We start from the raw sequence: 17,271 nt of genomic DNA, 5'->3' as shown, positions 1-17,271 counted from the left end.
CCCCGTACCTTTTACAGAATACTGTTACAGCATTTGCACAAAATAACGAAGGTATATCTCTCACAATCTGAATTCTCACGATACAAATAATTTGCCATTTATATTTGCGAAAATATTTACCCCCAAATCACTATGTAACAAGAAGAACCACTATAATGAATCTGTATGTGTGTTAGTGGTAACACTGAAGCTGCCCATAAATCCTGCCAAGATACAGTGTGCAATGCATGTATAACTCTGTTGTTCTTTTGAGCTAAATTTTGTGCTGGCATCAATCATCTACTTAACAAGACATAAGTGTCAGGTACGTCACAATCTTCCTTTTCCCTATCTTCCCTGAGAAGGTTAGCTGTTCACAGTACCTAAGACTGGAATCTACCAACTCAGGTCATTTGATCTTATTTCATCAATTTTAAGACATACTATCCCCCCACCCCACCCCAACACAGTTTAACATTTCTAAATTTAGGATGTATCTTGTAATCAGTGCATCAATTGCAACCTTCCATCTTACAATCCAAGTGTAATTAGTAGCACTTTTTCTTTCCTAAGGACTATAAAGTGATACCTCGTCTTACCAGTGATGACCTCATAGATTCAATCAAACATGGTAGATAGTCCTTTCACATATTATTTCTTTGCTTATTTACATAAGAGCACATGCTCTCACTTTTGTTTGGTGCATGCAAAACACCCACTCCTGAATTCAGTAAGTACAAATAATTGAGACATAGGTGTTTTTAATATTTTATTTATTTATTTGACAGAGGGAGAGAGAGAGAGCACAAGTAGGCAGAGCGGCAGGCAGAGGGAGAGGGAGAGGCAGACTCTGAGCTGAGCAAGGAGCCCAATGCAGGGCTCCATCCTAGGACCTTGAGATCATGACCTGAGCCGAAAGCAGACGCTTAACCACCTGAGCCACCCAGGCGCCCCAAGAGATAGGTGTTTTAAATGTGTTTATTATACAGAAAGGTACAGGTAGATTATTATCTAGTGTTAGAGAGTGATTTAGTGATATCTGGAGAAGTTGGTTTGGTTTCTATGATGCATTATTGATTTTCCCATTTAAATTGATGGAATACAGGTTCCAGTTTTCTGAAAATATGCTGAAATATATTTGCAGGAACAGATCAGAAACAGAAAATGAGGAATGCTTATATGTGCTTTACAAGTCTAATCCACAAAGTGGCCCAGACGTACCCTGATGACAGGGGCTCTGCTGTTCGTCTCTTCTCCTAGGGCAGTGGTGAGCTCAGTATAATAAGTGTTCCAGTCAATGTTTGCTGAATGATTAAAGGGAAACTTGGAAACTGTACTTGGGTTTGAGAACATAACTCCTTCTAATATTTGTATTATACTTATATCTCCGGTATCTTAAAATTTTAGCACCTTAAATTTATATTTATACATACTTTATTAGGCAAAACACTCGGTCAATAAAATTAGTGGGCAATCCTGGAAAGCCATAGCCGCAGTACTTTTGTCTTGAAAAATAAAATTTCTCGGTTTGGTTTGTTGTAGATACTGCTATAAACTAGGTATTATTAGATCACCTTACCTTAAGCATTAGGTATGAATTTCAGATGTACCATAATGTTGCTAAACCAGGCTAGGTATGATTTTAGAACATTGCATATGATGAGGAGCAACAATACACTGGTTTGCTTCTATAAACATTGTATATGGATTAATATAGTTTTATGCATGGAAAACACTCTTTTAAAAATAAAAGGCCAGCATTCCCCAAACCTCTGACATATGTGTACATCGACAAACACACACAGTCTTCCAACAGAGGTCATATGACATACTGGCGTTACTCACTTAATAACTAAATCTGACTGTTCCTCAGAAATATGTTGGTTGGAAATCAGTACATATAATATGATTTCCAACCAAAATATTCGTTCAGCTCTGTTACAAACAATGTGAAAACTTATTAATAGAAGCGTGACCTGAGGCTTAAAATAGAACATGATATGCATATATATATTCATAATGACCCTACATATGTATGCGAAAAACACAAGCGTAAGTCCTATAAGTGAACAAACACAGCACATATTTGCAAATTTTCTGGGTAGAGACACTAAAAAGTTGAGTAAGAGGTAACTGTAATGCTACTGGAAAATGAATTAAGGTAGAAAAAGGAGGGAAATATTTTATGAAAAAACAAGCTTTTTGGAAGTGCTTAATAAAAGTTTAAAAATATATAGTAGGGTTAACTGATGAAAGCATAGTAATTCAAACTTGAGTGACATGAGGTCCTCTAGAAAATGATCATACAGCCCCTGTATAGGCTGATGTTTTTTATTATGGAGTAACTTAAATACCTACATTTTTCTCATGCAACTGTAAACCAAAGCAAATTCATAAAATGAAAATATGGAGTCAATAAAAATTAAATTAATGACACAAATGTACTGTAACAGATGATATTTTGCTAAAACTAAGACTTTATGAAAAGTTTAAGATTTGTTTCCAGCTTTAGTATATGATCCAAAATTTTAAATTGTATATATTTAAGGTGTACAACTTAGTGGTTGACATATGTTTTCAACTCAACAGCAAAAACAAACAAACAAATAATCTTATTTTAAAAGAGTAAAGGACCTGAAGAGACATTTCTCTAAGAAAGACAAATACAGATGGCCAACAAGTGTATGAAAGGGTGCTCGACTTCACTAACAATCAGGAAAATGAATATCAAAACCATGGTAAGATACCACTTCATACATGTTAGGATTTATCAAAAAGAAAACAGATAACAAGTGTTGAGGAGGGTGTGGAGAAAAGGAAACCCTTGTGCACTGTTGCGGGGAATATAAATTGGTCCAGCCATTATAAAAAAAAAAACATTATGGAGGTTCCTAAAAAAATTAAAAACAGAATTGCCTTATAATCCTGAAATCCCACTTCTAAGTACATATCCTCAAAGGAAAGTAAGTTAAGTTTTAAATACAAGAATGTAATCTCAAATCCAACATACTCTTTGGTCTGTGTCTGTCATAACATGCATGTCTGCAGAAATTTATGTTACAAAAATGAGAATAAAGTCATGACTTTGGGCAGTGGGGACCTCAAGGGTGAGAATTCAGTGAGATGATAAATGTAAAGCTTGGTTCAGGAGAATCAGACTTCCTATACCCAAATCTCAGCTAGCATTTAAACACTGAATACCAGTTTTAATGAGATATGAGGCTGTAATGATTACTTCCAGATAAGGTTAGCAAGGCAGTATTACTATAATCTGCATTGTATTTGTGTTTGATCCAAGTATTCCTAAATGAGAAACAGAAGGGCTGTGTTTGATGTTCATTTTCAGGTTTCAGTTCTTACAGATTGAAAACTGAAGCAACACTTCTAATTTTAGTCAACAGCTCATCATCCAAATATTGATGGAAGTCAGAAAATACTGGGCATGACTCACTAAAAGGGTTTTGAAAACAACCTGGTCATAAATCAAATATTTTCTTATCTAATGATTGCTTTGACTTTTAATATTTGAACTATTAAAACCTCTGTTCATTTGGTGCTCGGTTCACTTGGCATGAATATATTAAGTCCACCTCTGTTCTTTTTATCATCAGACTGTGACATTGTGAAGTCTACTGTCATTTTCATGATGTGAAATCCAAGTCTTAATTTATTAAATAATTTCAGAAACAAAACTTTTATTCTAGGAAATGTCCCGCTTTTGTTCCTTCAAGTTGGAATCTCAAAGAAATCAATACATGATGATTTGAATCCCCAAAAATATTCAGAGATTGCCATTGTTTGAATGACCAACATACACGAGTGCCAGGATCATCCAAGGCCCTCCGGGGAATCACAGAATTCAAAACAGGGCTAGGCTGTACTAGGAGTGAAATTACAGTGGCATAAAGGGTACCTCTAGCACCCTCACAAGACCACCCTTCCCCCAAGCTGACCTCCTGGTTTAGCTTCCAATTTTGGGCATCTCAACATATCTAAGCCCCATGCTCAGAAAGCTGGCCTACCAACTTTGTGAAAGACCCAGACGATCTTCAAATCACACTGAAATCCACTGGGTGAGGCATGGCGGGTGCCCACTGCTCCCATAAGCCAACAACTCTTCCTCGTGGGCTGTGGATCACATATTACAGCCATGCTGGCTTTCCTGGGGCCCATGCTTACTGTACCCACAATAGGCTCTTGGTGATTCTCTGAGCTTACTGGTTTCTTGGTAAATGCATTAGGATTGCCGTGGCTTTGATGGTTCCCTTCAAGTTCAATTCCTATACTGAATTGAATTTCTCCTTTGTTTTTCTACCCCAATTTTCTGTGAGTTATTGCACAAACTTCAGAAAGCTTTTTTCAAAGCTTCTTACAATATCCGACAATAGCAAGCAGCTGGCTGGCCCGGTGGCTAGCTGAAGCTAATTCTTCAGGGAGTTCAACAGTGTGCCCCCCAAATCCATGCCTACTCAGAACCTCAGAATGTGACCTTATATGGAAATAAGGTCTTTCAATAATGTAATTAGTTAAGATGAGGTCCTACTGAATTAGGGTGAGCCCTAAATCCAATGACTAGTGTCCTTAAAAGAAGAGGAGAAGACACTCAGAGGCCCATGGAAGGAAGAAGTCCACATGAAGACAGGAGCAGAAATTGGAGCAACGCAGCTACAAGCTAAGGAATGTCAAAAACAACCCAGGGCCACCCAAAGTGAGGAAGAACAAGGAGGGGTTTCCCCTAGAATCTTCAGAAAGATCATGGCCCTGGTGACATTCTGGTTTTGGACTTGTGGCCTCCAGAACTGTGAGACAATAAATTTCTGTTGTTTTAAGCCACCAAGATCATTGTCGTTAGTTATGCAAGAAGTAGGAAACTAATACAAACTCCAAAGTACTTGTGAGCTCTTTTGAGTTTATTTCTTTAAAGGCCACTATGACAATGAAATCAGAAGAGAGAAGTCAGACGATAACAAACTCTTTGAGAGCCGTGCTCTGGGAATTAATAAAATGTATCTGTAAACAAGCTTCCAGCCTCACTCCTGTCCTTTATGTCTTCACTATCAGGTGCACCAACTGCATTTCCCCCATGGCTTCTCCTCTAGATCCTAATGTAACCTGGCCAACCATATATTCACTCTCAGAACTGTGAACATTGACTTCTGAAGACAAAGACAGAGAGAACCTGGGGCAATGTTCAGTGTCAGCAGTGGTGGTGTGTGGACCAGACTGTCCCCAAGTGTGACCTGAGCTGAGGTCACTGCTGCCCTGAGTGCAGAGCTCCCTGGAGTGTGCTTTTTAAGCTTGATCTTCCGGTGCCTCATTCACTCAATATACCCAGGAGACCACCCACCACTTCCTTTAAAAACAACAACAACAGGATGTATCTCTTTTGCCACACAGTAGGCAGTTGTGCCTAACACAAAGTATATGCTAAATAAACTACTATAAAGGTTAAGCAGTTGACTTCAAATTGGGTAAGATCATGATGGCAGTTTTGTCGAATCTCCCAAATTTCCTAAGAAAACAAAGCAAGTGAGATAGCATAGAAAAACATATCCATGGACATAGTCTTGAATAAAACTAACTGACAACGTATTCCAAAATAAACGTCAAACTATTGACAATATCAACACCCACTCAAGACCCTAGCTTGGGGAGGTTGTAGAGGGAAGGCATGCAGGGAAATTCTGGCTGATCCAAGAATTTCATAGCACCAAAACTACTAACAAATACTAGCAAAACACTTAGTGGAAGCCTCAGAAAGTAAACCTGAGAATAAATGGCAACATTCTTAGAAATGTAACACAGCAATCTATCAATGGCAGGTGAATGCAAAGTAAAAGAACAAAACAAAAATAAGTAACAAAAGCAAAATGCCCACCAAGGGGCTGCAGAAAGATCAGAGGTAATAGAACATCCTAATCTCCCAAGTGGACCTGATTAAAAACCCTTTTCTGGTAGACCAGAGACCAAAGCTAAAGAAAAACTCCTGAAGTAGAATCCAAATTGGCTAGGGCAGGGACATGAGGGACAAAGGATAGCAAGGATTAGATAAGAGGACCAGCAGTCCAGAGGAGGCAGAGCTCAGATCTGGGATGGTTGCTACACAGAGAAGCTACATATTTTATACGTCATGGTAACAACAGGGGAAGGAGCCCTCAAACTGATAATGTACGGGAGCTACTCTACCCATTAAGCAGGAGAAACTCCCATTTCAAATGAGCAATAGCAAGAAAGATAACAGAACAAAAGGATTATGATCAAGTCCTAATGAATATATTATAATCATACTTATGATTATATATATTACAATATATATGATCAAGTCCATATAAATATATAAATGAACCAAATAATGTATAAAAATAAGACACACAAAGAATAAACATACAAAGCAGATAAAAACTGTAGTACAATATAACGAAGTGATCAAAAGAAATTAAGAAAAATAGATACTAAAAAGTACTACAAAACTGGAAACAGGGAAGTACGGAAGTGATGTCTAAATAGTAGGAGACTGTGAAAAAAGACAGAAAAGTGTTCAGGAAAAAATCAGAATTAGAAAGAAATGAAAAAAAATCATTTTAGAAAGAGAGGTAAACTCAAAGGAACACAAGATAGAATAGACAGCATGGGGAGTACAATAGGGAAACAGAATATAGAAAAGATAAAAATGGAAAAAAAAAAAAAGAAAAAACACACATAAAGAAAATGATGGAAATAAATGACCAAAACATAATCTGGGGTAACTGGAAAATAAGAGAAACCCTGAAGACAGAATGGAATAAAATAAATATCCTGTGATGTACCTATGCCCTTAACAGTCAACAAAAGACGTATTCTCATAGATCTACTGAGTTCACTAATAAAAGGAAAGACTCTCAGTATTTAAGAGAAAGATCAAATCACAAAGAAGGAAAAAACATTCTCACAGCCACATTTATACCAGAAGCAATGAAGTAACATATTTAAGAATCTCAAGAAATGAAAATGTGAAACACCTTCAAACATCTAGAAATAGACCAAAAGAAGTAAACCAAATAAAGCAAAAAAAAAAGAAAGTTAAAAGCATAAATTAATGAGTTAGAATGAATGAATAAGCTAGTTCTTTTTAAAAATCAACAAGATAAGTAAACCAATTGGCTAATCTAAAACAAAATGAGGGGCACCTGGGTGGCTCAGTCAGTTAAGTGTCTGCCTTTGGCTCACTCAGGTCATGATCTCAGGGTCCTGGGATTAAGCTTGTCCCCCTCCCTCTGTCCCATCACCCCTTCCCTCCCCACTCATGTTTTCTCTCTCAAATAAATGAATACAATCTTAAAAAAGATAAAACAAAATGAAACAAAACAAAATAAATAAACAATACTATCCAACCCAACCAAAAGAAACTCTAATCTAACAAAAAATTCAAAATTCAGAGGAAATATAAATCAAACAGAGAAAATTATAATTATTGTATGCAATCTTCTGTTAATAAATTAAACAAACTAAATAGTGGATAATTTCCTAAGAAAGTATACTTCACCAAACAGATCCCATAGACCAAGCAAGTCTGAACAGAACAATTTCCATAAAAGAAACAGAAATAGGAGTCCCACCAAAAAACAGCACTAGGACCAGATGGTTTCATAGGAGATTTGTACCAAACTTATAAAGTTAAAACAATTTAAAGATTATTCAGACTATTTTAAAGCATAGGAGTATACACACATCCATGGAAAATCTAATATCAAAACCTGACAAAGATTAGACAAAATTAAAATGAGGAAAGTAATAACAAATATCCTCAAATAGCACATTAAACCAGAAGAAAACTGTGTCGTGACCCCACTCAGTTTTTTCTAGGAATGTAAGGATGGTTCAATATTAGGAAATCTACCCTATTACAAGAGCTAAAAAGAAAAATAATCATTCAACAAAGTTTAAAAGCTATTCTTGATATTACAGTAAAAAATTGGAATTAAATGTTTGTTCTCTTAACCTGATAAAATATACATACTTCAAACCCTAATCCTTCAAATTATTTAATGACGAAATGTGAGAGATGTTCTAAATAAGCCCGGGGTTAAAAGAAGATGTTCACTGCCTCTAGTACTATTTAAAATTGAGCTGACCCAATTAAATAAGTGAAAGCAACTAGAGACATCAGAATTGGAAATAAAAAGACAAATCTGTATTTTTATATACTATGATGATATGGAAATACCAAAAGAATTAATGGAAAAACTACCATAAAAAATATAAGAAATTAGTAAATTTAGTAAAGTAGCAGGAAATAATATTAACATAAAAAATCAACAGGCTTCATTTAAAGAATAAGAGCAAGTTAGAATACTTAGTAGAAGATGAGACCCCACAGTGATGGCAAAAAGATGAAATAACATACCAAAGCATAAATATAACAAAAAATTGCAAAATGCATATAATGAGAAGTATAAAACACTCCTGTAAGACACAAGACTGGACTTGATCGAATGGAAAGACAGCCTATGATTTGGAATAGGAAGAAGTGTGTGTGGCCTGAATAACCATGAGCAAAGATAATCATAAAAGGGGAAAAGTAAATGTAATTTACATCACAAAGGGTTCATATTCCCAACACAAAGAGTACCCAAAACTTGAATGAAAAATAGTAACAACTTGAAGATGGCCTTTGTATACAATCAGGCTCAACCTCACTTTCAAAAGGAAAATTCAAACTAAAACTTCATCGAGTTATCATTTCTCACCCATCAGATTGGCAAATATCCAAAAGTTTTACAAACTATTTTGTGGCAACCACTTGGGGAAAGAGGCACCTGTGTACATTGCTGGTCAAAATCAAAATGGTTCAGGGAATATGGAATATATAGAAACTAAAAATGGAACGACCAGGAAGCATTAGCCATAGCTAGAATGCAGAATGTTCTACAAGACTCATTTTCCCAATGGATCGATGACAAGAATTTTTTTTTTTTTTTTTTTGCAGGATATGTGGGGTTGAGAATTAAGGGGCATAAAGAGACTTAAATGAGATTTAAAAATATAACAAATATACTTTATGAAGCTTGTTGGAGTCCTGATTCAAAGAAGCTAACTTATGATAAAAGGAAATGTTTGAGACAATTGGGGAACTACGTCTATGACTTGGGTACTGGCATACATTAAGAAATTGTTAATTTTGCCAGATGCAATAATCGCATGATGGTTATGTTAAAAAGAAAGTTTCTCAGTCAGTAATGCATAAGGAGTTACTTCTGAAATGACCTGATTTCTCAGACTTGCTTTAAAATGAAAAGAACTGGCCAAATATTGCTAACTGTTGATACTGAGTTATAAGGGATTCATGACAACTATAATCTCCACTTTCGTGTAAACTTAAAATTTTCCATAATAAAAAGGTTTTCAAAAGGTTAAAAATGAAAACGAGTAATGCACTGACTGTGACCCCTCTCTTTTAAGGATAATACAAAATGAATTATGTATAAAGAGATGCACTGACCCATAAGTAATTCCATGTTATGCATCATCTCATTAGATTCTTAAAATCCTAGTACAAAATAAGGCCCTTTTCCATCAAAATTATGTAACTGGAGATGCTGATACAGCCAGTAAAGGAAAGAGCTAGGATTTGAGTCTAATCTGTCATTTGCAGACCCTTATGTTCCTTCTGCTCCCTAAATAGCATAATTTCAAATATTTCAGAGAGACAGCATCATCTACCTATTTTTATCCTCTGTGTGAAGGTTAGTAATATATAGAAGGAATATCCTCTGACAGAACTTTTCTTTCTTTGCTTTTTCTTTCTTTTCCTTTTTCTTTTATTTATTTCTTGTCTCCCAATGGTGCCATTTGCTTTTCTTATACTCCTGCTTTCCACCTCATGCCCTTTCTTTTCACCCCATTATATCTTCAGAACATTTCAGGTTAATGACATCCTGAATATCATCACATTGTAACTTTATCATGTAACATTTATTGGGCATCCCATAAATCCACAGGTGCCATGCTTGGGCTAGTCACTGTGCCAGGCCATGGGTTCACCCATAGGTGGCATAATCGACCCTATTCTGGCCATGAAGCCTGTAGTCCGAATATCTCTCTCCTTCCTGGATATCTCAAGGCTTTGTGTCTTACACAATTTATTTCACTTTTTAAATGTTCTTATGCATCATATTTTCACCAATCTCTGGAGTTATGCCCTATTTTTAAAAGCTTCAGTATGGATATGTTTTGTTTGATTGAAATTATTCTGGGGCACCTGGGTGGCTCAGTCGTTAAGCGGCTGCCTTCAGCTCAGGTCATGATCCCAGGGTCCTGGGATCGAGCCCCGCATCGGGCTCCCTGCTCCACGGGAAGCCTGTTTCTCCCTCTCCCACTCCCGCTGCTTGTGTTCCTGCTCTCGCTATCTCTGTCTCTCTCAAATAAATAAATAAAATCTTAAAAAAAAAAAAAAAAGAAATTATTCTGAAAATACTATTAAACTTAGATGTTCAAGGCATTTTGGTTCTAGAACACTCACCTTGACAATACCCCGGATGTGCATTTTTGCTATCATCTCTGCCGTGTAGAGAAACATCAGCAAAGTATCCAGAGTAAACGTCACATACTGAAGAGGAGGGTAGTGTTCGAAGGTCATGGGCGTGTTCATACAGACGGAAATGACGCTGATGATGGCACAGATGCGCAGCAAAGAGTGAACCCACTGCAAAATCGGTCCAAAGTTATCATTTGACACCATAAAATGAGATCTTAAACTTGTGTTATAAACCACACCATTTGGAAAATATGATCTCGAGATTCAAATATCTCACCCGCATGGAGAAGAGAGAGTAGGAAACTCGTATCTGTTAAGTGCATATAATGTGCTAAATATTTGCACGTATTTTACATCATTTAATTCTGAAAGCAGCCTAATTTCCACATGCTGAAAGGAAGGAAAGGTTAAGAGACTTTTCTGTGCTCCTGCAGTTAATGAGAGCCAAGGGCTCACTGTGAACCTGGGCAGGCTATTTCAATGGCTCTGAGCTTTCCAAGGCATCGGGCCACAACATAAGGAGATTCCGATCCCATTAAAACATGGGTCAGTACCTCACTTTTATACTTTTTATATACTATGAGCACCTGGAATTGGAGACTTATATTTTACTTAGCGTAACATCCCTGGTAGCTAGCACAATGGCTTATCCTCCTGGATTGCCAATGTTTTTAAAAATGACTTGATACATACCACTTCGTATGTGTCCGATTTTCTTTCCATTTGTATCTTAAATGTAACATTCTCGTATAAAAAAATATATTCAAAATCTGACATCCTACATTTTCAAAAGATAATAAATGGACTTTCCTCTCTATTTTAGAGAACATTCTGTACAAATTTAGCCCTGGTAGCTTTTCCAAAATTCCAAAAGGTAAGTTTCCGCAATTCTAGGAATGCACATGCTGTTTGAATATTTTCCTCAACTTCAGCATAAAGATGTAGAAATAAAAAGATAAACATGTATACGCACGTATGTGCACATACATGTGTGTATGTATAGGAAATAGGATCACCTACATATAATATTTTATTACAAAAACTAACACCTAGGCTAAAAAATATTCATTGCTTCTGAATGCTACCCCCACACAATATTACTAGCTAATTAATCAGTACACAATTCTTAAACATAATTTAAATGTGTTATTTATTGACAGTGTTGGATGTATCTGCAGTCATGTTAATCCTTTAATATTATACTACCGCCCCTGAAAAAGATGTCACAGTTTCATGGTAGGTATCTTCTCAGCTATGCAAACTAGCAAGCACCCATGATGAAAAATCAAAAAGACTGTCAGAACTGTGAGGAGACTCAGACATTTGTAGGCTGGTGAGTGGGTTATAATATTAATCTGACAGTTACAATGTTTGCAAGAAGACATAAGGCCATTAATTCTATATCATGTAAGTCACTGATGACTCAATTCATTTTAAGGGTTGATGTCCTTTTCATGCAATTTGGATGCCCTTCAATAAATACCAGTGTGCAAATTTAGCCCCATCTGGATCTCCAACACAAAGGATCTAATTACACAAAAGAGCTTCAAAAGATGGGTTCTTCCACAATAAATCTATTTTGAATTTAAAGAAAGAATCCTAACTAAGCATTAATCGTTTTAGTTAGTGCATCCAAGGCTACATCTATAATGGTACCTTCCTCAGAGGTTCTCAAAAAGCCTTATATGTGAAGGACACTAAGAAGTTAGTGAATGCTTTATTCTCCATCCTGTTAAATTCTCTAATCAGGAATGGCAGACCTTCTATGTGTAAGAAATTCTGTGGGGCTCTGGGGCCACAAAAATGTTAAACGCGTTTCTGACTCATCACTATTTAGCAGTCTGATATGCATAACACATTTATAGATTAATGAGAGAACAAAATGCTAGCAGAGTAACAACGTCCCCAAAAATATACTCTATAAACAAATCAGAAAAGACCTTCCAGAAAGTGGTCGCTTTTCTGATGAGAGAGTTGTTGCTCTTTTCTTCGATCTCCTGTTGAGTTTGTAGGTGTTCCGAATGGTTTGATCCCTATCCAGCTGAATTCCTGAGAGGAGACGAAATCCAGATCTCCTACTCCTCCGCCATCTTGCTCCGCCCCCCCGCCACATTTATATTTATATGCAATATACATTTTTATTTACATACAATTGTAAAATAGGATAAATGGAAAGAGAAGAGGTTCGTTCTGTGTGTGGTGGAGAGGGTCAAATAAGGAACCGTTCAGAGGCCAACAGGGGTGGGCTGACATCTGAGCCAGCCTTTAATGGGTCAGGAGGACTGACTCATCAAAGGCTGGGAAAGGCCTCCAGGCAGGGAAGCAACGTGAACTGGCTGGACATTTCGGAGGAGCAGGAAGACGCTGATGAGGCTCAAGTGGCCAGTGTGCACATCCAGGAAAGAACAGTTGGCCAGGCAGTTAGAGCCAGAATAGGAAAAGTCCTCACTGTACAACTAACACATTTTAATTTGAAATGTAGGTGAGGGAGATGTTTCAGCGACTATAAAGCAGAAGGGCAATGTGAACAGAAATGGAAATGCAGGAGGAAATCTGAGCATGCTGGACACGGAGTCTGGAGGGCAGATGAGATAGAGAAGACTGGAAAGGGCGGGGAGCCCGGGCAGATGACCTTTATCCCGGTCAAGGGAAAGACAATCAGCTCGAGGGGAACAGTTCATTCCCTTGCTTCAGCCTCGGCTGGGAGTTCGTACGGAAGGGGCGCCTACTCTCCGGGGTTGGGCTGAGCTTCCGAGAGCCGTGAACATGCTGTTCCACCCTCTGGCTGCTACACGATCTACCTTAGGGTTCCCCTCAAGGTCTCATCAGCTTCATTAGGCAGAGAAGGTGACGGAATTCTTCAGAGACACTACCCACTATTTCATTAACCTTTACTTTTACTCAACACTTGCAACTCAGACGGCGACCTTTAATTCCAAACATTTGATGATCACCTTACACATTCATGCATGCTGAGAACTCTAAGTCAAGGAAGTATGATAGAAGAGATTACTCATCTGGGACTCCAGCTTTGGCTCAGACTGAGAAGGAGCATTATCACTGCATGGCGTGACTCTGAGGACAGCATGCACGGAGGGGGAAAAGTGGGAGCAGACCACCTAGCAGACCTTCCTATGTGAATAACTCCCTGCGACACCACTTTATTTCATCTGAATTATTCTCCACTTCCAGACTCTGAGACTCATCCATATTCTACTGCACCTCAAACAGTCATTTCAAAGCCAAAGGTACGTGATTTTTGAATTATATGAATCAAATTTCCTTTGTATCAGCATGCGCTTCTCCCTTCTTCAAAAAAGAAACTTACTGGCTTGTTAATCCAGAGTATGTCAGCATTGTCTGAAAGAGATTCATCGGGACCAAAGTCAGTAACCGGCTGGGCCTCCACCCTGGAGCTCTGCTTCCTTTTGAGCATGCTGAAGTTAGCTTTGGTGAGCAAGTACAAAACTGCAGTCTGCGAGAAGAAAGACAGTTCTGTTAGTGACCTAAACCATCTTTACCCTGATCACTTCAACAATGGAGTCCCCCGTGTATACATACGCATTCGTTAGACACATGTTCTACTATATGATACATAATAAACGCATCCAAAAAGAAACTTTAAAAGAGTAAGATAAAAATACTAATCCAAGCTTGAGGGTTTTTTTTTTTTCTCAACCCAGTAGATCATCTTGTGCACTTCATCTACAGTTTGCATGCCCGTTTGGAGAGCACTCGTCTAGATTAACTGGGATAGAATGCCTTTGCCTTTTCGGATATACATATTAGTAGGAAATTTTTGAGACCTAGAGCTGTCTCCACTTAAAGGCAGTCTGTGCCAGGGCACAGGGGACCAATCCACATGAAATACTCAGATCTTTCCCAGGATTTTCCCCCAGGTTAATTTAATGTGACACTCACAAACATCTATTTCCAATCATAGTTTCAAACGGAGTTCCCAATTTTGTCCTTGACATAGAGGATGTGGGGCAGACAGATGGGGCAGAACCTCCTCTAAATGTTTTTTTTTTTTTCCTTTTACGAATGCTGGAACTGCATCAGTTCTTCCAGTTACCTTGAAGTAAATTCAAATCACACCGAAGACGGAGATGAGATACCCGCTTGCCATGTACATACATTTCCACAATTCTGATCATCCACAGCTTGCTTTAAGTGTCACCTCTGTCTGGCCATTGCTACCACCTCCCACAGCCCAGCAGCCACAGAAGGAGGGCCTATTGTATGCCAGGCCCTCAGGACACAAATAGCAAACAAGTGCAACAGAACAGAGACCCAAAGGTAGGCGGCACCTGGCTACCCTGAGTCCATAGACAGACTTATTTGATGAACACCTGGGCTGAGTCTCAAAGGAAAGGAGCAAAGCTAGTGGGTTTTTTGTTTTTTTGTTTTTTTGGCTATATACTATGTTTTGGACGCTTAGCAACGATATTTTACTTAATCTTTATAATGGACACTAGACAGGAAAACATCTCGTCTTTTCACGCCCCCATGAGAAATTCCAGCCTCAGGGTGATTAATAACTCGACCAAGGCTACCCACCCAAACTTGAAATGCAGAAGAAGCTCCCTCGACTACAGAGCCTAAGCGTGTGTAGTGGACCAAACTGATACTGGGGACTGATCAGAATCGCGCAAGGCCAGTAAAGAGAGGGGAAAGGTCCAGGCGGCGCATAGCGCTGGAAATGCCAAGTCAGGAAAACGCAGTGGTTTTACCACCAGGAGGGTGTGCTGGCTGTCCTCTCGGCTGCTCCTTGGGGCTAGACACGGAACTCTAACCAAAGGACAATGAGGACCACTCAGTTCTCGCAGGAGCATGAGAAAAACAAGAATGTGTTTGCAGGATCTGTAAATAAATGCAGTTGCAATTTTCACTGGGAAAGAGCACAAACCACAGAGCTCAGGACAGATCAGCTTTGACTTTGATTCTCTGTCTGAGTGCCTCCTTCTATGTCTGGGATCTCCTTGATGTGCCCAGGTAGGTGTGTTTGCCCAGCCCTCCTATTCCCAGAAGAAATTGAGCTAATTGGCTTTAAGATGTGCTAGGTACTTCCAGGCTATCTTGCCCTGAATGCTGGATTTGAATATGGGCTTTGCAGTAGGCTGCACTAATTAATTTTATTTTACATAATTGGAGTTAGGGACTCTTGACATCGATATGAAAATTTATGCAGAATATTCAAATTATGCTTATTCTCTGATTTACTATGGAGGGAAACATCTGGCGGCCTCAATTTGGGATGCTTTTTGAATGACAGTCTCCTATGTACCCAAAAACAGGATACAGAATCTTTTAGAAATCCTTCAAGATTATCCAACACAAAGGAAATAAAGTGTGGTTGTACAAGGTTGTTCAAAAATGATACAAGAAAATTTTATAGACCTGGCCACCAACCATAATACCTTTTTCACTGAGCCAGTGGAGACTTATGAATGACCATTTACTGCTCTTACGATCTGGCCATAATTTACAGTCTGAAAAATTTTTGATGTATGAATGTGATACCTTCATATATGAATTCCATGCACCTTTTATTATAAATATCCCATCTGAAGCAAAGCCGATTTTTGATTATGGATTTGTTTATCTAAAGAAGTAGACATCCAGAATTATTTTTTTTTAAATCTCTATGCTAGCAATTTTTGACCCACCCAAACCGTGCATGATGATATTAATTGTCATATTAATTGCCTAATTTTACCTACTGCAAAGATGCCACCAAATTAAACAGTGCCCAAGAAAACCATCTGTTCAAACTCCCATGGAACCTGGTTAATCCACAAATATACATTAAAACTCACTAGCTCCAGAATCACTGAAATCTTGACTGATTTTATAATATCAAATATTATGTAAAGCAACCAAGTAGTAAAATAAATGCAAACTACAAATACATGAAGAGTTCAAAATTAATTTGAGGCAGTTGATTATAAAAATTTTCCTTTCTACACAGAAATATGATTTTACATTCATTCACGTTGAATCAATATAACTAAGTACAGCAAACCTATTATTCCCCTGATAAAGACCAGCAGGGATATTTAAGTATCCTAGGTAAGCTGATTATTTTGATAGGAAATTGCTTTTGTGTATCTTAGCCTTATCACTATGATGTATTTATAACCCAATATATTTTTTTTTCTGTTTACAGAAGTGTCCTTCATTAGGCAGTGCACTAAATTTAAAAAGCAAGGCTTCCAGTAGCTTTTTCACCCTTATTAAAAGTGGTATTTAAATAGTTCAATAGTGGGGAAAGGCTGCACAGTTACAATACATTCACTGATAAATCTTTTGCCTGGAAACAGCTAATGGCAACTCCAAGAGAAAAGATATTTTGGTTCATTGCTCCCTTTTAAATGGTTAAAATCCAGTTTCGCATTCTGTGATAAATTTTTACTTCCATCGGCATACTCTTTCCTTAGGACATTCCAGTTCTTTCTTGACCAATTGCAATGAATAGATTCAGTTTTCTTTCATTGTGAAGTGCTTGCAACACTGTGGGTCATTTCTTCTCCTTGTAGCTCTCTTGGGTTTGCATTAAACTCTTTTGAAACTTCCATCTTCTAAATGATGGCTTACAGCACGTCCTGTACCTGTTGCCCCCTGTGTCTGTCCTCCGTACTTAATGCCTTAAATGAGCATCTGCTCGTGCAGTCTCCATCACCATCTGTTGCTGCCTGGCTCCCGGGTCGTGCATCTTTGCCCTCAGGTGCAGGCCGTACCGACACCGTCACCACCTGAAACTCAACAGGGCAGGTGGG

General features: G+C 38.0%; 1 protein-coding gene across 1 annotated transcript in view; it reads right to left on the bottom strand.

Annotated features, from left to right (window-relative positions):
* NALCN (sodium leak channel, non-selective) overlaps nucleotides 1–14,092 on the bottom strand; it is a 295,448-nt gene extending 281,356 nt beyond the window's left edge. Inside the window, exons 1-2 of the mRNA XM_035003104.1 lie at nucleotides 13,821–14,092; nucleotides 10,478–10,660 (exon numbers count right to left, since the gene is read on the bottom strand). Of these exons, the coding sequence (XP_034858995.1) occupies nucleotides 10,478–10,660; nucleotides 13,821–13,928 (291 nt within the window). The 5' untranslated portion in view covers nucleotides 13,929–14,092. The remainder of the gene's footprint in view (nucleotides 1–10,477; nucleotides 10,661–13,820) is intronic.
* Between the last annotated feature and the right edge of the window lie 3,179 nt (nucleotides 14,093–17,271).

This window comes from Mirounga leonina, unplaced genomic scaffold, assembly GCF_011800145.1.
Source record: "Mirounga leonina isolate KUSES-001 unplaced genomic scaffold, KU_Mleo_1.0 Mir_127, whole genome shotgun sequence".
In the NCBI taxonomy this organism is placed as follows: domain Eukaryota; kingdom Metazoa; phylum Chordata; class Mammalia; order Carnivora; family Phocidae; genus Mirounga; species Mirounga leonina.
This window is presented reverse-complemented; position numbering and strand designations above follow the sequence as displayed.